This window comes from Leuresthes tenuis, unplaced genomic scaffold, assembly GCF_036924035.1.
Source record: "Leuresthes tenuis unplaced genomic scaffold, fLeuTen1.0.hap1 SCAF_11, whole genome shotgun sequence".
NCBI classification, from domain to species: Eukaryota; Metazoa; Chordata; class Actinopteri; order Atheriniformes; family Atherinopsidae; genus Leuresthes; species Leuresthes tenuis.
Window position 1 is genome coordinate 1619229 of NW_027325365.1, and position 21649 is coordinate 1640877.

At 45.5% G+C, this 21649-nt stretch overlaps 1 protein-coding gene across 1 annotated transcript in view; it reads left to right on the forward strand.

The window, feature by feature from the left end:
- slc36a1 (solute carrier family 36 member 1) overlaps positions 1–19840 on the forward strand; it is a 52435-nt gene extending 32595 nt beyond the window's left edge. The window contains exon 12 of the mRNA XM_072395133.1: positions 17045–19840. Within this exon, the coding sequence (XP_072251234.1) occupies positions 17045–17319 (275 nt within the window). The 3' untranslated portion in view covers positions 17320–19840. The remainder of the gene's footprint in view (positions 1–17044) is intronic.
- Positions 19841–21649: the final 1809 nt, after the last annotated feature.

Here is a 21649-nt window from a genome sequence, read left to right on the forward strand (position 1 = left end):
CAGCGGCCCCCCAGGACCGGAGTTTGACATCCCTGATTTAAAGAGTCATTTTAAAAGTCTGTTGTTAGCTTAAAACCACGTTAGCTTGTGTTTCTTGTTCAAACCGTGTCTGACTGCACAAATCTGGAAGCTTTTCAATATCTTACAACCACATACAAAGAAAAAAGTGGAAAAATCCTGCAATTTTTCCTTAAATACGAGGGAAAACCATCCAAAATCCAATGAATTCAGCAATCCTCACTGGAGACAAATGTGTTGATTTCCAGCTTAAACGTGATGCTTGCATTTTCCTCGGTCCTGGAGGGCCGCTGTCCTGCAGGTTTTAGGTGTTTCCCTGCTTCAACACACCTGATTCAGATTAAATGGATCTCTTCGAAAGATTGTTAAGTTCTGCACAAACCAACTAATGAGGCATTGATCTGATTCAGGTGTGTTGAAGCAGGGAAACAGCTAAAACCTGCCGGACAGCGGCCCTCGAGGACCGGAGTTTGACATCCCTGCTTTAGATGGTTACATATGAAGCTCAAAGGACAGACAAGTTGGAATAAAAAGGATAAATCTCCTAAGATTTGGTTTCACATTTTCCTCTAAATGTCACTGAGATAAAGAAAAGTAGAACCGGCATCTTAAAGCTGATGGAGACGACATCACGCTGAGATAAAGAAAAGTAGAACCGGCATCTTAAAGCTGATGGAAACGACATCAGGCTGAGATAAAGAAAAGTAGAACCGGCATCTTAAAGCTGATGGAAACGACATCACGCTGAGATAAAGAAAAGTAGAACCGGCATCTTAAAGCTGATGGAGACGACATCACGCTGAGATAAAGAAAAGTAGAACCGGCATCTTAAAGCTGATGGAAACGACATCACGCTGAGATGAAGAAAAGTAGAACCGGCATCTTAAAGCTGATGGAAACGACATCACGCTGAGATAAAGAAAAGTAGAACCGGCATCTTAAAGATGATGGAGACGACATCACGCTGAGATAAAGAAAAGTAGAACCGGCATCTTAAAGCTGATGGAAACGACATCACGCTGAGATGAAGAAAAGTAGAACCGGCATCTTAAAGCTGATGGAAACGACATCACGCTGAGATAAAGAAAAGTAGAACCGGCATCTTAAAGATGATGGAGACGACATCACGCTGAGATAAAGAAAAGTAGAACCGGCATCTTAAAGCTGATGGAAACGACATCACGCTGAGATGAAGAAAAGTAGAACCGGCATCTTAAAGCTGATGGAAACGACATCACGCTGAGATGAAGAAAAGTAGAACCGGCATCTTACAGCTGATGGAGACGACATCACGCTGAGATAAAGAAAAGTAGAACCGGCATCTTAAAGCTGATGGAGACGACATCACGCTGAGATAAAGAAAAGTAGAACCGGCATCTTACAGCTGATGGAGACGACATCACGCTGAGATAAAGAAAAGTAGAACCGGCATCTTACAGCTGATGGAAACGACATCACGCTGAGATAAAGAAAAGTAGAACCGGCATCTTACAGCTGATGGAGACGACATCATGCTGAGATAAAGAAAAGTAGAACCGGCATCTTAAAGCTGATGGAAACGACATCATGCTGAGATAAAGAAAAGTAGAACCGGCATCTTACAGCTGATGGAAACGACATCACGCTGAGATAAAGAAAAGTAGAACCGGCATCTTACAGCTGATGGAAACGACATCACGCTGAGATAAAGAAAAGTAGAACCGGCATCTTAAAGCTGATGGAGACGACATCACGCTGAGATAAAGAAAAGTAGAACCGGCATCTTAAAGCTGATGGAAACGACATCACGCTGAGATGAAGAAAAGTAGAACCGGCATCTTAAAGCTGATGGAAACGACATCACGCTGAGATAAAGAAAAGTAGAACCGGCATCTTAAAGCTGATGGAGACGACATCACGCCGAGATAAAGAAAAGTAGAACCGGCATCTTAAAGCTGATGGAAACGACATCACGCTGAGATAAAGAAAAGTAGAACCGGCATCTTAAAGCTGATGGAGACGACATCACGCCGAGATAAAGAAAAGTAGAACCGGCATCTTAAAGCTGATGGAAACGACATCATGCTGAGATAAAGAAAAGTAGAACCGGCATCTTAAAGCTGATGGAAACAACATCACGCTGAGATAAAGAAAAGTAGAACCGGCATCTTAAAGCTGTTTAAGAACAGTTGTTTTCAGCAACAGAGCAGACATTTATGTGAGTAAAACATGGCTAAGACTGAAATCCAAGAGTCGAGAGGCTTTATTTATCCCGAGGGGAAACTGCTGAGCAGCAGTTATGGAACAAGGGGGAAAGAACTAAATGAAATGGACAAAGAAGATAAAATAAAGCTAATAAGGTAAAGAAAACAGTTGGATTGAGGTGGATGGATTAAACAGTCTGATCAGTCCTATAAAGGGGGGGGGGGTGAGTCTGAAGGTGCTTCTGTGGGGGGGCAGCACCTGGTGGAGAGGGTTGTTGTCCAGGATGCTGTGCAGTTTACCCAGAATCCTCCTCTCAGACACCACCAGAGTCCAGCTGGACCCCCAGGGTCTACCAAACTGGTGGTAGAACATCATCCTGTTACATCCAGGGAAGTGTCTCAGTTAAGATGTGTGTGGAGGTTTTTGTGGGTTTCATGAGCTGAAAATGTGAAACAACAAACAGCTTGAGTTAATGTGAGAGTCAGCCAGCCGGCAGATACACTTCCTGGCTGTCAGATGATGGGAAATGTCACAGGAAGTGCAACTTCAACTGATGTCCCAGATTTATTCTCTTCCCCGAGATGTGCCTCGACTCTCCTGAAGATGTCTGTTAAACAGACCTTAGTTTCACCAGTTCCTGCAGCAACAAAGCCTTTTCTTCCACTGCCATTTGTTTCAGTTTGAGCTCAAACAGTCAGATAAGAGGGAAAGGAGAGGACCGCCCCGGGCAAAGTCTCCCCTTCTCTGCTGGGCTCCACTTTGACTTGTGCTCCCACTCGAAAGGTCAGTTCATTTCAGTGATTTCTTTTGAAGCGTGCACTCTATTCTAATGTACTGCAGATAGGCTGAGGGGCGGAGGAGCTCGCTGCTGCCGTTTTGAATCAGAGAGCCTGTGAGTGGCAGCGGTGGCATTACTGCACGGCTTGTATGCGCCATGATACTGTTGTGTGACAGCGTCTGAGACAACTACCGGAAGGCTTTCAGTTGCTGTTTGGGACACAAAAACACAAGCTTTGACGTCAGCCTCTTACACTGGGACTGAGAGCGTATGCCTGCCATTTATTTCTGAATCGTATGGATAAAATACGACAAAACTGCTGCTCGCTGTCATGTTTTGTGGTGACCAAGTCCAACATTCACTCTCACAACTCTCACTCTGCTCAGGGTTATCCGAAGCAGGAAGCTGGCTTGAATAAAATGGAAACCGTGAGCTGGAGCTCAGTCAGCAGAAGACACCCAACATGCATCTGAACCACGGCTGCACAATTAATCGTATTTTGATCGTGATCACGATTAAACGAACCTGATCATCAACGATATTTACATTTAAAATGCAGCTCGGCTGCCTGCATCTAACCACATGTTCTGAACCAGTAGTCCTCCAGCCACCAGGGGGCGCCAGCATGGTTAAGGCTTCATTAAGCTGCCTGAATAACAAGCCTGCAGGCAGCTGGTTGGACAGTCTGTGAGTTAGACTGATGAGAGCAAGAGAAAGCCAAGAAGAATCCAGAAGCATCTGGGGATAATTCAGGGAAAGTGACGTTAAACAAGAGCAAGTTATGTGCAAAGAGTGTAAGAAAGTAGTGTCTGCCCCAGAGTAACACCACTAATCTGTTAAATCACCTGAAAATACATCACAAACCTAAATATGAGGAATGAAAGAAGGCCAAAGCTGAAGTTAATTCACAAATCTGGCCAAAGACGTGTCCGATCAATACAGTTAGTGCTTTAAAATGTTAAATTATTGGGTTTTTGTTTTTATTTTGCATTATTTATCATTTATTCTAATTCAAAGTTAAATTTTTCACTAAAAACTGTCGGCACACTGTTTATAAACGGTGCAATAAAAGTACATGATTAATGATCTTCAATATTGATCAGAATAATCGTGATTATTATGATTTTGGTCCTAATCGTTCAGCCCTAATATAGATATGTAGAGACAGAAGACACCCAACATGCATCTGAACTAGGGCTGCACAATTAATCTTATTTTGATCGTGATCACGATTAAACGAACCTGATCATCAACGATATTTACAGTCAAAATGCAGCTCTGCTGCCTGCTTCTAACCACATGTTCTGAAGCAGTAGTCCTCCAGCCACCAGGGGGCGCCAGCACGGTTAAGGCTTCATTAAGCTGCCTGAATAAAAAGCCTGCAGGCAGCTGGTTGGACAGTCTGTGAGTTAGACTGATGAAAACAAGAGAAAGCCGAGAAGAATCCAGCAGAATAAGCATCTGGGGATGAGGAGGAGCTTGAGCCTCGAAACGGGGCGACAGCCATCGTCTGGACTTGTTTCTAATTCAGGGAAAATTACGTTAAACAAGAGCAAGTTATGTGCAAAGAGTGTAAGAAAGTAGTGTCTGCCCCAGAGTAACACCACTAATCTGTTAAATCACCTGAAAATACATCACAAACCTAAATATGAGGAATGAAAGAAGGCCAAAGCTGAAGTTAATTCACAAATCTGGCCAAAGACGTGTCCGATCAATACAGTTAGTGCTTTAAAATGTTAAATTATTGGGTTTTTGTTTTTATTTTGCATTATTTATCATTTATTCTAATTTAAAGTTTAATTTTTCACTAAAAACTGTCGGAACACATGTTTTTCCAGACATGATTAATGATCTTCAATATTGATCAGAATAATCGTGATTATTATGATTTTGGTCCTAATCGTTCAGCCCTAATATAGATAGACAGAAGAAGACACCCAACATGCATCTGAACCACCTGCTGCAGCAGTTTAACATCTTTGGATGAGACATGAATGCGTTTCCAGGCTGAAACGGAACATTTCATGTCTGCCGCTGCAGCAGCTCGAGGAAAACTCTCATGATTACCAGGCAGGCGCTTCAGTCCCACGCCGCTGCGCTCTTCCACGCATCAAGCCGACACGGCGGAGCCAGCCGAGTGATGTCAGCACTGTGGGTTGGAGCAGCGAGTTCCAGGATGCATTTAAGCACACGTTAGTCGCTCCCTTGTTTGCTTTTCAGTGGCAGATCAACTCCGAGTCCCACCTCTGTCACACGTTGAGTCGTGTGTGAAATTACAAACTTTCCCGGCTTGTGGAAGATGCTTCCATGGAGCATTCAGAATGTCTGAGGCTCACATTAAACATTACCCAAACAGTTTAAGAACTGGGCTTTTGGATTCAGAGTTAAACTCGGATCCAGGCCGAAGGACTGGAGCTGGAACCTTTCATGGGGGAAGTCAGGCTTGAGCTCTGGTCTCCCACATGAACCACTGCTCTGTGGGTTTATAGCAACAGATGGGACCCATTTCACCACCATTATTACATTTTTCCATCAGAGGGATGTTATGTGCCGATCTTTGGGAGGTGGAATGCAAACTAAGGCGGTTTGTGCATGATAATCCCTCCTTAATGAGACTTTAAACACCTGGAGATCTTCACCAAAGCTCTGCTCCTGTCTGCAGCAGCTGTGGTGCCTTCACTGGTCGTTTCATTTTCACTTCGTCTGAGTCACTTTGCCACAGGCTGGAGCTGAGCAGCTTGCGTTGGTCGTTAAGCTGCTGATGTGAACAGGAGAGGACATGAGGATGTGGCGTGAGCCTCCTCCTCCTCTTTCTTTTCTCTCCTGGAGCACAAAGGTGACGTGCCATCAGGAAAGCCTGCTCCGTGTTGTTGGACTCGCATTTTCCTTCCAGCCGTGCAGAAACGAGTCGTTCACCTTTACGTCTTGTGGAGCAGATTCACCTCTGCTGTTGGCCTTTGCTTCATGTTCCTATCTCAGCTGGTCCAAATGATCTGGTGTCTGAGAGAGAAAGCTTCAGAGGTCTAAATGCCACTGCTACAAAAGCTGGAGAGAGAAGTTAAACAGAATTCATGTTTCTGCTGAAAGAAAGGACACAGTCTGTGTTTCTGTTTCTGTATTTATCAGAAGCTTTGATCCAAAGCGGCTTACACTCATATCCCAGGTAGAGTTAGAGGGTCTTGCCTAAGGTCCCGTACTGGAGGTAATACCTTTCATGTGGGGGGGGCAGGATTCAAACCCCGGTCGCTGACATGAAAGGCAGCAATCTACACTATCCAGTCACGTGATTGGCACATTAATTAGTTAGTTAATTAGGCCCAAGTCTGTAACACCAGAGAGACAAAACCCACCCGGGGTCATCGAGGACTGGAAGTAAATGCTATTGTACTGAAAACCAGGTGAACAAGGAAAGGATTCCCCACATCTGGTTTATGTTTCTGTATTTATCAGACGCTTTTATCCAAAGCGACTTACAAATGAAGATATAGCAGCTTTATAAAAAGCTAACAATAAGCTACATAGAAGGAACCCAGGAGTCCGACTCTGTCAGAGGGGACAGAGTAGAGATAGGGTGCAGGCATAGAAGGAAGTGCAGAAAGACTTTATTATTCACGTTTTAGCAGTTATTTGGTTTATTTAACTGCAGATGTTGTCACAAAGGCGCGTCATCAACCACATCATTGTGAAATATTGGTTGACAAATCCATTTTTAGACAAAATGTGACCTTTTCTTGTAGAATTTTGGCTAATTTTCGGGTCCTACTTGCACCGAGGATTTTCTTTTGGGTGCCAGGATTCTCAATATTGACCTTAAAGTCAGAGTAAAACTGAAATAACTGCAGAAAAATGTGTTATGAACTATTCGGTCAAGCATAGAGTTTCTGTTTCTGTATTTATCAGACACTTTTATCCAAAGCGACTTACAAATGAAGATATAACAGCTCTATAAAAAGCTAACAATAAGCTACATAGAAGGAACCCAGGAGTCCGACTCTGTCAGAGGGGACAGAGCAGAGATAGGGTGCAGGCATAGAAGGAAGTGCAGAAAGATAAAGAGATAGAGGGGGGAGGGAAGTACAAGGTAAGTGCTGGGATAGGAGATGCTCTCTGAAGAGCTGGGTTTTCAGGAGCTTCTTGAAGATAGACAGGGACGCCCCTGTTCTGGTAGCGCTCGGTAGGTCATTCCACCATCGTGGGACGACACATGAACAGAGTTTGGATTGTCTTAGGCGTGGTGTAGGAGCTGCTAGACGACAATCCTGGGACCAACGGAGGGACCCAGTTGGGACAGAAGCCTTTGCAGGAGCATTCAAGTAGATGGAGCCGTTCCATTAAGCTCTTTGTAGCTAACATCAGGGACTTGGATCTGATGCTAAGGGCAGCCAGAGGAGCTCAATGAACAGAGGGGGGGCGTGTTCTTTTTTATTATTAATCCAGCTGAATTAAATCGAACCTGAGATTGTTGAACACTTCCCTCCAAAAATAAGCTGCTAAAATACCCAGACTGACCGGCCAGTTTCCTGATTCTGCTGCAGGTCCGAAACAGCGATCCTCTTCACTCCATTTAAACAAAGCATCATCCCTCTGAGGCCTGGAGGTAAAAGCTGCATCACTGACAGGTCCTCCATCAACTCTGAATGATTAGCATTTTATTAGAAGAACTCTTCAGCTGTAAGAAGTTCAGCTGAAGCACAGCAGACTGTCAGCTGCTGACGGTCCATCCTCAGGATTGAGATGCAGATTGAAGGATAAAGAGCAACAATACAAGACAAAATACACATTTATTAAAGAGTTTTTCTGACAACAAGTCACCAGGTTCAAAGACAGATTGCTTCAGGTGTTACAGTGTAGTTCAGTAGCATCAGATCCATGGTGGAAGACAGCAGCTGCCCTGCTTTTCTCTGTTTCTACGCTCTGAATCGTCTTTTAAGGGAGGGAGACGCACCTCTGGGTTGATTCAGGACCTGCAATACCATGGATGGTGAGGAGGGACTCGTTCCAGAACAGACTGACATCTTCTCTCCTCACATTTAGGTCATAAACTTCTCCCACAAATCACCTGGGCTGTGCTGCTGATCAATCCTCCTCAGCTTCTTGTCCAAAAATGCTGTTAGAAAACGCCTGATTCACTACGTTTTAGTGTCTCCATGCAGCTTTTACACCTCATGAAGGCTAAATTATATTCAGACTGGCCAACATTGCAGCCTCCGTCTGTCTGGCTTTGACTGTTTGAATGACTCCAGCACATCTTTCTGTGCTTGTTTAATTTTTTGATGATCTCTCGATGACATTTTCATGGCGTAAAAACGACGGTTTTGTGTGATTTTTCTTCTTGATACACAGAAGCTGACTTGATTCAGGTCCTTTCATGAATCCCAGGCTGCAGGGATGCATGCCAGCAGAGGGACTTCATCTCTTTTTCTGACTGAGATCCATGTTTGCTGTCACTATCCTTTAAAAGATGAGTGGCAGAGAAACCAGAACCTTTTCATTTAAGCTGAGCTTTCACTTGAATGTGACCATATTGTACTCATCATGTGAAATTGCCTTTTCCGTCCCACTCTGGAAACCTGATTGCTTGCGCCGACCGTTTTATTTTTCCAGAGACGAGCCAAATTATTTCAAAATTATAGTTTTTAGAACAGACTGATGTGTATTTTTCCATGAAACCAGGCCGTATTCATCATAATGTCGTGCACAGCTGTACAATTTAGAGCAATCATGCTCCAGCGTACCGCCTGTGCTGCAGACAGAAAGCAGCAGTCATTTCACGCTTAGAGCCAAACGCGTTCAGACAACACGCTTCTCTGCTTGGTTTTCATTTAAAGGGGACAAATCGTGTAAAAAGTCTTCATTTTATAAGGACGTCACTCCTTAAGTTGACTCCACCTCCTCTGCTAAGCCCCGCCCCCTCACAGTGGAAGCATCAGAGGTTTCCTGAGCCGATGGTCGTTGGTTTGTTCCTTCCTTTCTCCACTTGACCCCGTTCTTTGCACAGTTGGTTGAAGCTTCCTGCTCCTCAGCTCCTTCATCTCAGTCCATATCAGTCGTGCCAGAGACTGCGATGAGTCCCACTCGGATGGATGGATGGATGGATGGATGCTTCTCCAGCCTCCCTGAGTTTCTCCCTGTTTCTCCCTGAGCTTCTCCCTGAGTTTCTCCCCGAGTTTCTCCCCCGAGTTTCTCCCCGAGTTTCTCCCCGAGTTTCTCCCCGAGTTTCTCCCCGAGCTTCTCCCCGAGTTTCTCCCCCGAGTTTCTCCCCGAGTTTCTCCCCGAGTTTCTCCCCGAGTTTCTCCCCGAGTTTCTACCCGAGTTTCTCCCCGAGTTTCTACCCGAGTTTCTCCCCGAGTTTCTCCCCGAGTTTCTCCCCCGAGTTTCTCCCCGAGTTTCTCCCCGAGTTTCTCCCCGAGTTTCTCCCCGAGTTTCTCCCCGAGTTTCTCCCCCGAGTTTCTCCCCGAGTTTCTCCCCGAGTTTCTCCCCGAGTTTCTCCCCCGAGTTTCTCCCCGAGTTTCTCCCCGAGTTTCTACCCGAGTTTCTCCCTGAGTTTCTCCCTGAGCTTCTCCCCGAGTTTCTCCCCGAGCTTCTCCCCGAGCTTCTCCCTGAGCTTCTCCCCGAGTTTCTCCCCGAGTTTCTCCCCGAGTTTCTCCCCGAGTTTCTCCCCGAGCTTCTCCCCGAGCTTCTCCCCGAGTTTCTCCCCGAGTTTCTCCCTGAGTTTCTCCCTGAGCTTCTCCCTGAGCTTCTCCCTGAGCTTCTCCCTGAGCTTCTCCCCGAGTTTCTCCCCGAGTTTCTCCCCGAGTTTCTCCCCGAGTTTCTCCCCGAGTTTCTCCCCGAGTTTCTCCCCGAGCTTCTCCCCGAGCTTCTCCCCGAGCTTCTCCCCGAGTTTCTCCCCGAGCTTCTCCCCGAGCTTCTCCCCGAGTTTCTCCCCGAGTTTCTCCCTGAGTTTCTCCCCGAGTTTCTCCCCGAGTTTCTCCCCGAGTTTCTCCCCGAGCTTCTCCCCGAGCTTCTCCCCGAGCTTCTCCCCGAGCTTCTCCCCGAGCTTCTCCCCGAGTTTCTCCCCGAGTTTCTCCCCGAGTTTCTCCCCGAGTTTCTCCCCGAGCTTCTCCCCGAGCTTCTCCCCGAGCTTCTCCCCGAGCTTCTCCCCGAGCTTCTCCCCGAGCTTCTCCCCGAGCTTCTCCCCGAGTTTCTCCCCGAGTTTCTCCCCGAGTTTCTCCCCGAGTTTCTCCCCGAGTTTCTCCCCGAGCTTCTCCCCGAGCTTCTCCCCGAGTTTCTCCCCGAGTTTCTCCCCGAGTTTCTCCCCGAGTTTCTCCCCGAGTTTCTCCCCGAGTTTCTCCCCGAGTTTCTCCCCGAGTTTCTCCCCGAGCTTCTCCCCGAGCTTCTCCCCGAGCTTCTCCCTGAGCTTCTCCCCGAGTTTCTCCCCGAGCTTCTCCCCGAGTTTCTCCCCGAGTTTCTCCCCGAGCTTCTCCCCGAGTTTCTCCCCGAGTTTCTCCCCGAGTTTCTCCCCGAGTTTCTCCCCGAGTTTCTCCCCGAGTTTCTCCCCGAGTTTCTCCCCGAGTTTCTCCCCGAGTTTCTCCCCGAGCTTCTCCCCGAGTTTCTCCCCGAGTTTCTCCCCGAGTTTCTCCCCGAGCTTCTCCCTGAGTTTCTCCCCGAGTTTCTCCCCGAGTTTCTCCCCGAGCTTCTCCCCGAGCTTCTCCCTGAGCTTCTCCAGCCTCCCTGGGCTTGAGGCAGCCTGGTCTTGTAGCTCTTCGCTGGTGTTTGCTGGTGGCAGGGTGAAGAAATGAGACAGCCTCTGGTACATTTCTGTTGACTAAGGAGAGAAGGAAGCTGAGGGCCTCCCCACCGATCTTTAATCCAGCCTCAGCGCCTCCCAGCTGCTGGCCGTAGCTCTGCAGCTCTGGAGATAATTGGCTCTGCCTTGCTGAAGTGCTGCCTGCCTCTCAGTGGCTTTAAAAGCTGTGGGCTTGGTTCAGAAACTGCCTGCTGACAGCCTAAAAGCTGCCAGGTTCCCACTCCTCTCCTTCACCACAGACTCTGTCCTTCATCTTCTGTCTTTTGGCCGTATTTCTGTTTATGCTGACGGCTGCTGAAGAGACCGAAGCCCCAGAGTTTCTCCTCGTTCAATAGTGTCTCATCTTAAATGTGGTCATTAAAAACTTTTTCTCAGTTCAAAGGTTGTGGGTTTTATCTTTATTTTAAATCCTAACCCATGTCTTCTCTGTGTGACTCGGGTTTAATAACCTAATATTATGGTTTATGATTTAAAAACGTCCTTTTTTCACCTGCCGATCTGAAACAAATGTGGCTGAAAATTTGAGGGTTTTTCATGTACAATTTTTCTTTGAACTACATTTAATTTCTGTCCTATTTCCTAATAAATTCGGAACAAATTTTTACTAAACAGATTTTACTAAATAAACAAAGAACAAAGATCAAGAGCCATTCCTCGTTTATATATTGTGCTACAGCTTCTAGAAACATGATCAAACCTGAACATAAACCCAGAATCTGAGGCAGAAACAGAGTTTTTCTCAGTTCTCAGCAGCTTTAAAGTGAATCTCTGGTCTGAGCTCCTTTATTCTCCAACACAGCCTGAACCCTCTGAGACAAGCTTTCTGTCCTTTCTTTAAGGAGTCTTCAGGAATAGTTCTCCAGGCTTCTTGAAGGACATCCCAAAGCTCTTCTTTGGATGTGGGCTGCCTTTTGTTCCGTTCTCTGTCAGATGATCCCACACTGCTTCAATAATGTTGAGGTCCGGGCTCTGGGGAGGATTCATCCCTCCATAAGACCTGTTGCCACTGATTTTCAGTCCACTTCTTGTGTCATTTGGCACAGCTCAGCCTTTTCTCCCTGTTTCCCTTCCTTAAGAACGGCTTCTTGACAGCCACCCTTCCATGGAGACCATTTCTGATGAGGCTTGGGCCAACAGTAGATGGATCAGCTGAAGGTCCAGATGCATCTCTCAGGTCCTGTCAGGTCACAGCTGGATTTTTTCCTCTTTCTTAAGGACATCACTTTCAGATCCTGTTCATCTGCTGGAGATAGTTTTTTAGGCCTGACACTTCTTCTTTTGTCCTCCACTTGTCCAGTTTCCTCAAATGTTTTAAGGACACACTGCACACCATGCTGAGATATGCCAAGTTTTCAGCTAATAGCTCTTTGGGAATCACCTTGTTGCTGCAGAAATCCTATTTTCTGTCTGTCAAACTGTGTTTTCTTTGCTGTTTTTCATAGATGCAGCTAAAGAAATGGGAACAAATGATGTGTCGTAACAAAGAGCTCGTTTGGTGTTCTCAGAAGCTTCGCTTACATGGTTTTTAATAAGAGAAAGTGATGGTCACCAAAACAAAAGCTGTCAGTCAAATATGAGAAGAATCACCACCTTAAACCTGTTTTTGCACAGTGTTTTCCTCAGTCTGCAGATCTGTGTGAGGGTAAAGGCTCCCCCTGTCAAGAACAACTGATTTATTTGACTGGGATACCTAGAATTGGGCTGAAGGTGTTTTAAAGTCCTTAATTGGTTCCATGAGGTCGCTGTCACAGCCACTTTAAGCCCACTTTAGTGCCAAAGTGTTTCCTCTTTCAGCTGCCATGCAACCTGCCCTTCTTCTCTGCTCTGAAGCACAGCCAATCCGGCCGCTTTCTGTCTCCCAGTATTCTTTTGATGGATTAGATTTCAAAGTCCACCCTTTTCTGCTTTCCTTTACTCTTCAGCTGAAGCTCTGCAGCTCTGAAATAACAGTTGCAGATTTCCCCCCTCGCTCTTGACTTTTAGCAGCCTCCTAAAAGCCTCATCTTCACCCTCACATCTCCTCCCTCTGTGCTGTCTTTGTCGGTCACAGTGTGCAGAATGCTCCCTGGCATACCAAAGCTCCAGTTAGCGGAAGGAAAACTGAGTATTTTTGCTTTGTTTCTGTAAGATCGGAGGTTGCTCGGCCAAATTAGTGTGCTCGAAGCGTTTCATCCTCAGCCCTTTGAAGCTGCCTGATGATCCGCGTTCTGCCTCTTTCTCAGGGGATGGCAGCAAGCCTTTTAGCTACAGCCTTGTGGTTTATTTGCTATGAAGGCTCAGCATATTCTTTAAGTTGGTCCTGCCTCCCCCCAGCTCCCCTCGATCCTCTTTGGCAGCAGCGCCGGCCTTGTTTGATGGCTTGGAAAGCTTCAAATCCAGTTTGAAGAGCACTCTTCAGCAGCATATCCCTACAAGTGACAGCTTTGCTCTCTGGGAGCTCGTGACAGCGCGATGCTTTCAGCGGACTTGGGAAAGTTCGACCTTGCCGATGCCCTCCAGGTTAATTCGACAGACTTGAACATGCAGTGGCAAGCAATTGATTATGGTTCAAAGAGCCTGTTGTCAGACGATGGTGATGTGTGACTGACGTACAGAGAGAAGAAGAAGAACACCTGCCTTGTCCTCTCTGCTCAGCACGGAGACGATGGCAGCCTCTCTTTTCGGGTGGAAAGCACTCCTGTGCAGACATTTGGTGCTGTGTGCAGAAACAGAAGCTCCCACCTGAGGCTCGTTTTGTATGGCCGGCCTTTGCTGTTTATGCCTGTCTCCATGGCAACCGATCAAGGTGGCTTTCGCTCCTGGTGACTTTAGCAGTCGTGAAAAATAATCCCACAGTAATGTCAGACCCTCTTTTCAGCTTTTCTCCCAGTCCATCGCCATCTTTTTTACTCCTCCTTCATCCAAAAGCACGTTTCGCCTTGTTTCTCATTCAACTTTCTCTTCCCGGGTTTGAACCATAGCTCTGACTCTGCTGCCTCTGGAGTGTGGAAGAAGAGATGGAAAAGTGTCCCTTCTACATGAAATGCAGTTCCTGGTCCAGGTTATTCTGCACAGGAGCACTGATGTGAAACTGATGCAGAGAGATCTGATGGCTGAACTCTTTGATGGGCAGATTTAAAAGGCTTTCTTTCTGTTTCTGTGTGAGCTGATCTGGGAACAGCAGAGTGAAAGCAGGATGTTTATGGATGGGTGAAAGGATTCCACCAATTATAAAGCTTTTTATACTGAGGCGATTGTCAGCGTGAACATTTGAAACTACTCTGAAAAGGTGTTTTTCCCCTGGACAGATGACACATGACACGTATTTGAGTTGTACTCTCCGCCCATGTAAATGCTTCTCTTTTATTTTAATTTAAAAACGGCAGAAAGAGTCTGATTTGCTCGGAGAGGCAGTGCAGCACGAGGCCCTGACAAATAAAGTTTCTAATCATGAGCAGGAAATTAACTCCACAGGCTGTAAAAATGTAAAAGGCAACAAGCGTCCACCACTGAGCTCTGCAGCTGAAAAGTTCACGTTACTCACTGATATGGATGGATGGATGATGATGGATGGATGATGGATGGATGGATGATGGATGATGGATGGATGGATGATGGATGATGGATGATGGATGGATGGATGATGGATGGATGGATGATGGATTGATGGATGATGGATGGATGGATGATGGATGATGGATGGATGGATGATGGATGATGGATTGATGGATGGATGGATGATGGATGGATGATGGATGATGGATGGATGATTGATGGATGGATGGATGATGGATGGATGATGGATGGATGATGGATGGATGGATGATGGATGGATGATGGATGGATGATGGATGATGGATGGATGATGGATGGATGGATGGATGGATGATGGATGGATGATGGATGGATGATGGATGATGGATGGATGATGGATGGATGATGGATGGATGATGGATGGATGATGGATGATGGATGGATGGAAGGATGATGGATGATGGATGATGGATGGATGGATGGTGGATGGATGGATGGATGGATGGATGGATGATGGATGGATGGATGGATGATGGATGGATGATGGATGGATGATGGATGGATGATGGATTGATGGATGGATGGATGATGGATGATGGATGATGGATGGATGGATGATGGATGGATGGATGGATGATGGATGGATGATGGATGATGGATGGATGGAAGGATGATGGATGATGGATGGATGGATGGTGGATGGATGGATGGATGGATGGATGGATGGATGTATGGAAGGATGATGGATGGATGGATGATGGATTGATGGAAGGATGGATGGATGATGGATGATGGAAGGATGGATGGATGGATAGATGGATGGATGGATGGATGGATGGATGGATGATGGATGGATGATGGATGGATGGATGGATGGATGGATGATGGATGGATGATGGATGGATGATTGGATGGATGGATGGATGGATGGAAGGATGGATGGATGGATGGATGATGGAAGGATGGATGGATGGATAGATGGATGGATGGAGGATGGATGGAGGATGGATGGATGGAGGATGGATGATGGATGGATGATGGATGGAGGATGGATGGATGGATGGATGGATGGAGGATGGATGATGGATGGATGGAGGATGGATGATGGATGATTGGTGGATGGAGGATGGATGATGGATGGATGATGGATGGAGGATGGATGGATGGATGGATGGAGGATGGATGATGGATGGAGGATGGATGGAGGATGGATGGATGGATGGATGGATGGAGGATGGATGATGGATGGAGGATGGATGATGGATGGATGGAGGATGGATGATGGATGATTGGTGGATGGAGGATGGATGATGGATGGATGATGGATGGAGGATGGATGATGGATGGATGGATGGATGGATGGATGATGGATGGATGGATGATGGATGGATGGATGATGGATGATGGATGATGGATGGATGATGGATGGATGGATGGATGGATGATGGATTGATGGATGATGGATGGATGGATGATGGATGGATGATGGATGGATGGATGGATGATGGATGGATGGATGGATGGATGATGGATGGATGGATGGATGGATGGATGGATGGATGATGGATGGATGGATGGATGATGGATGGATGGATGGATGGATGATGGATGGATGGATGGATGGATGATGGATGGATGGATGGATGGATGATTGGTGGATGAATAAAATCCAAATTGCTTCATTCTGTCAGATATCAGTGAATTCTCTCTCAGAGGGAACCAGTTTACAGTCCAGCTGGGACCACTTTAATGACACTGTTGCATTCTGGGACTGCAGTCTGTGTTCTACAGGTATTTATACGATGAGATGTACTTCTTGTGTTCGCTTCGGCCTTCGGGTTGTCTGCTGAAGTTCTTCCTTCCTCTTCACAGCTTTTCTTCAGTTGTTCATCAGTGCAAAACAAGCGATAAGCGGGAGGTTTGCCTCCCAAACACCAACAGTTTCATCTCTGAATATCAGCTGAGGAGGAACTCAGTGGGAAGCAGCTTCTCTGCCTCCATCTTCAGACTGTGAGAAACACAAGTTGGACTCCTGGATGCATCTTATTGTCTTAAACTTCCACAAAAACACTCTTTATATTCAACTCTGGAGTTTTAATCCATTGGTCTGATATTGGATCCTGGAGTGTCTGGTTACCAGGAAATCTAACAGTCCCTGAATGGAATATTATGGAAAAAACCAAGGTGTAGCTCTGAGTCCATCCTTAATGAATGCAAGGGAAGGGCTTCACAAAGCAAACACCATCTCTGTTTTATAGTTAGGACTATAATGTGTGGCCCCCACGCTAATAACAGTCGAAATGATGCTCACCGGAGCTAATTATGATGTCCACACTACGTGCAAAGATGGGAAACCGGAGATATGGATGTAGGGGAAAGGTCAGGAGTAGGAGGGACTATTATATGACTATTATATGAATAAATGGGTTTTAAACGTAGTAAATAAGACATAATGGTGGAAAAATGGGGAAAATAGGCCATATGAAAGGAGGGGCCACAGGCCCAGATTGTATAAAAACTATAAAACTTTCAGAAGAAACTTAGCTCTGGCTACTTCTCATGGTCATATTGTAACTCTGCAATAAAGCAGCTGAATCCGTCTCATCTTTAACCACTGAGTGTAGCATATCAGGTCAATTGAACTCCACAGAAAGTCACGACAATCCGTGAATCGTTTCCATTCTGGAGCCTGATATCGATCCAGTATCAGCTGAGCCTGAACCTCTCCTCTCATCCTCTCTTTCTGGCCCTCTGACTCTCTCCAGGTGCCCTCGCCATCATGATACCGGAGCTGGACCTCGTCATCTCCTTGGTCGGCTCGGTCAGCAGCAGTTTCCTGGCGCTCATCTTCCCGCCCATCCTGCAGCTCCTCGCTTTCCACACAGAGGGCCTGTCGCCGCTGGTAACCACCAAGAACGTGATCATCAGCGTGGTGGGGCTGGTCGGCTTCCTCACAGGAACCTACGTCGCCATCGAGGAGCTCATCGCCCGGAATGCCCTCAAACACGAGGAGGCGCTCTCCACCTTCATGGTACAGTGAAGTGGCTGGTGGGGGGGCCACTCCAGACATTTTAAACCATTTTAGGGCACATTTTTATTTCTGTTCTCGTCATTTGCTGCTCTCGGACACGGATGCTCATTTCATTATGTCACACGTTGTGTCCTGTCACATTTAATCAAGTTAGTGCAATCCAGCGGTAGCAACAGCCGAGGCTCGACGGTTCCTTCGTGTTGGAGAAATCTGGAGGAGTTTTAGAGGAGTTTTAGAGGTAATTTATCATATTTACAGGCTGGAAATGTTCATCTTTTGAATGCTTCAGTCAGAAATCAAGCTACTACCTCAGTAACTGGTGTCGGTTTTAACTTCCACGTTCATCGTTGTTGCTGACATTTTATGGATTTTTGACCCGTTTGTTTGAGTAGTTTTACAGCCACCGAGCAGAAAAAGGAAAAGAAAACTGCACTTTGATTTATGCCTTATTGAGTGAAACGCTGCTCTGCTTCGGCAGCTTTAAGTGACACCATTTTCATTTAAAGATTCTGCTGCGATCAAACTCTTGGGTCGGGTAAGAATTTCAGTTTCTGAAGCTGTTTTTCAGCCCAGATATTACAGATTTGGTCCTGAGGTTCCTAAAAGACGTAGAAACTCCCAGCTGTCGGTGTCACGGCATCAGAACTTCGGTCCTTCCTGACAACACGTCGTGAATCAGATGAATTTCTGTGGTTATGGTGTAAAATTACAGCAGTAAAGGGCCCTGTGAACGCCTTGGTTCTGGTTCTGCCGTCTCAGACGGTTCAAAGAGCTTTTGTTGAGCAGAACCTCCAGAACCATCCACGCCCGTGGAAGCCCAGAGACGCCGTGTACTGTCACAGTTTCAGCTTCCATCCTGGTGATATCCGTGTTGTCATTGATCACATTGAAGGAGATTCTTGAGACGACAGAAGAAACAAAGTGAGGAGGGCAGAAGACAGCAGGACCAGATGGGAAGAAGATCCACTTTTTAACAAAGAATAAAACCCAGAAGAAGCCGTGGAAAGGCAGAGGAAATATCAGCCTTTAGAGACCCGGCTGCGTTCATGTCAGAGTTCCTCTGAACAACATCTGTAAAAGTTTTATTTTTTTTATCTCCTTTGTTTTTTAACGTGTTTTATTGTTGTAAGTATTTACTAAATGAACGACTGCTTCTCCCCCTTTTCTTAGATTTAAATTTCTTTTTTTATTCAAACAGCAGCATGCGTTTTTAAAACCTGGACAGTTAGTGTGGAATATAACACGTGTAACATGTATGTAATTTAACACATGTAACATGTATGTAATTTAACACATGTAACATGTATGTAATACAACATGTAACATGTATGTAATACAACATGTAACATGTATGTAATACAACATGTAACATGTATGTAATACAACATGTAACGTGTATGTAATACAACATGTAACGTGTATGTAATTTTACACATGTGACGTGTATGTAATTTAACACATGTAACATGTATGTAATTTAACACGTGACGTGTATGTAATACAACACATGTGACGTGTGTGTAATTTAACACATGTAACATGTATGTAATACAACATGTAACATGTATGTAATACAACATGTAACATGTATGTAATTTAACACGTGACGTGTATGTAATTTTACACATGTAACATGTATGTAATTTAACACGTGACGTGTATGTAATTTTACACATGTAACATGTATGTAATTTAACACGTGACGTGTATGTAATACAACACATGTGACGTGTGTGTAATTTAACACATGTAACATGTATGTAATTTAACACATGTGACGTGTATGTAGTACAACACATGCAACATATATGTAATATAAGACATGTAACATGTATGTAATTTAACACATGTGTTAAATTGTGTTAAACACGTGTGTAATACAACACATGTAACATGTATGTAGTACAACACGTGACATGTGTAATACAACACGTAACATGTATGTAATTTAACACTCTTGCAACTGTAGCTGAAAGTCCATCCATCCAGAGACAGAAAATAACTAAGTTCACAGTGAAGCTTCTGTGCTGTCGGATCTTTGCTGTGGAACTTTCTAACAGACGAGTGCTTTTAAGGTGGAAATTAGTTGAAGAAATTGAGAGAAATCTGTGGGCCTTATGTGAGCATTTCAGGCTTTTTGTGTGAATAAATCTGTTGCACATGTAAATGTTTGCACACCAACTCAGAACACCTTTCTAAATGAAACTCCGCATTATTCCCACACTTTGTGCTGAGCAGAGAACGTTGATGCGCAGCTTTCCGTTTGCTTGCTTTCATGTAGTGCTTCACAAATTCTGATCATTTGTCAGTGAATCCGTTTTGTTCAGTTCAGCCGAGAGGAAGAATGATTGTGAGTGAACAAATGATGGTAAAAACTGCTAATAAAACGTTTCATTTGGACAAAGAGGCTGTATAGGCTGGAACCTTTAAATGCTCTTCATTCACTTTAACAGATAAACACATTTTTATTTGATCAAACTGTCATTTCTTCATTCCTTTTCTCAGAATAAATAACATTGAAAATGTGAAATGTTTTTGGCCTTTTTTCAAACTGAAGTCTTAGTTCCTTTTAAGGTTATTTCTGCAGCTTCTGCCCAGCAACAACTGCTCATTTTATTTATTATTTATTTAATTTTATGCTTTTCAACTCAGTTCTTATCAGCAGAATGATTTAAGAGGCAAAGATTAGGACAGCAGAGCATTAATTTGGTTTAAAACGTACTGTGAAGTGCAGCCATGCTACAAAACGGTCATAAATTTGGTTTGGTATCTAAATAGTTTGACTTGATATCTCAAACTTTGACCTAAAAATTCTGCCTTCGTATAAAAAATGATGACCTCATAAGAATATTGAAAAATGTTTTACTTAGTATCTTGAGATTCAGTCTTAATGTCCCAAACTTCATGCCATCAAATTTGGACTGAACTTCCAAACTTATGTTGAGAAACTCTCAAAATTATGATAAAAAGGACTCAAAATTTTTACTTTTTATGTGTCATCTGTGAACGGGACGGGTTTCACTCTTGACGGGTTTCACTCCTTGACGGGTTTCACCCCTTGTGTGTCATCTGTGAACGGGACGGGTCTCACTCCTTGACGGGTTTCACTCCTTGACGGGTTTCACCCCTTGTGTGTCACCTGTGAACAGGACGGGTTTCACTCCTTGACGGGTTTCACCCCTTGTGTGTCATCTGTGAACGGGACGGGTTTCACTCCTAATGTGTCACCTGTGAACGGGACGAGTTTCACTCCTTGACGGGTTTCACCCCTTGTGTGTCATCTGTGAACGGGACGGGTTTCACTCCTTGACGGGTTTCACCCCTTGTGTGTCATCTGTGAACGGGACGGGTTTCACTCCTAATGTGTCACCTGTGAACGGGACGAGTTTCACTCCTTGACGGGTTTCACCCCTTGTGTGTCATCTGTGAACGGGACGGGTTTCACTCCTTATGTGTCATCTGTGAACGGGACGGGTTTCACTCCTTATGTGTCATCTGTGAACGGGACGGGTTTCACTCCTAATGTGTCACCTGTGAACGGGACGAGTTTCACTCCTTGACGGGTTTCACCCCTTGTGTGTCATCTGTGAACAGGACGGGTTTCACCCCTTGTGTGTCATCTGTGAACGGGACGAGTTTCACTCCTTGACGGGTTTCACCCCTTGTGTGTCATCTGTGAACAGGACGGGTTTCACCCCTTGTGTGTCATCTGTGAACGGGACGGGTTTCACTCCTAATGTGTCACCTGTGAACGGGACGAGTTTCACTCCTTGACGGGTTTCACCCCTTGTGTGTCATCTGTGAACGGGACGGGTTTCACCCCTTGTGTGTCATCTGTGAACGGGACGAGTTTCACTCCTTGACGGGTTTCACCCCTTGTGTGTCATCTGTGAACAGGACGGGTTTCACTCCTTATGTGTCATCTGTGAACGGGACGGGTTTCACTCCTTATGTGTCACCTGTGAACAGGACGGGTTTCACTCCTTGACGGGTTTCACCCCTTGTGTGTCATCTGTGAACAGGACGGGTTTCACTCCTTGACGGGTTTCACTCTTGACGGGTTTCACCCCTTGTGTGTCATCTGTGAACGGGACGGGTTTCACTCCTAATGTGTCACCTGTGAACGGGACGAGTTTCACTCCTTGACGGGTTTCACTCTTGACGGGTTTCACCCCTTGTGTGTCATCTGTGAACGGGACGAGTTTCACTCCTTGACGGGTTTCACCCCTTGTGTGTCATCTGTGAACGGGACGGGTTTCACTTTTTATGTGTCACCTGTGAACAGGACGGGTCTCACTCCTTGACGGGTTTCACTCCTAATGTGTCACCTGTGAACAGG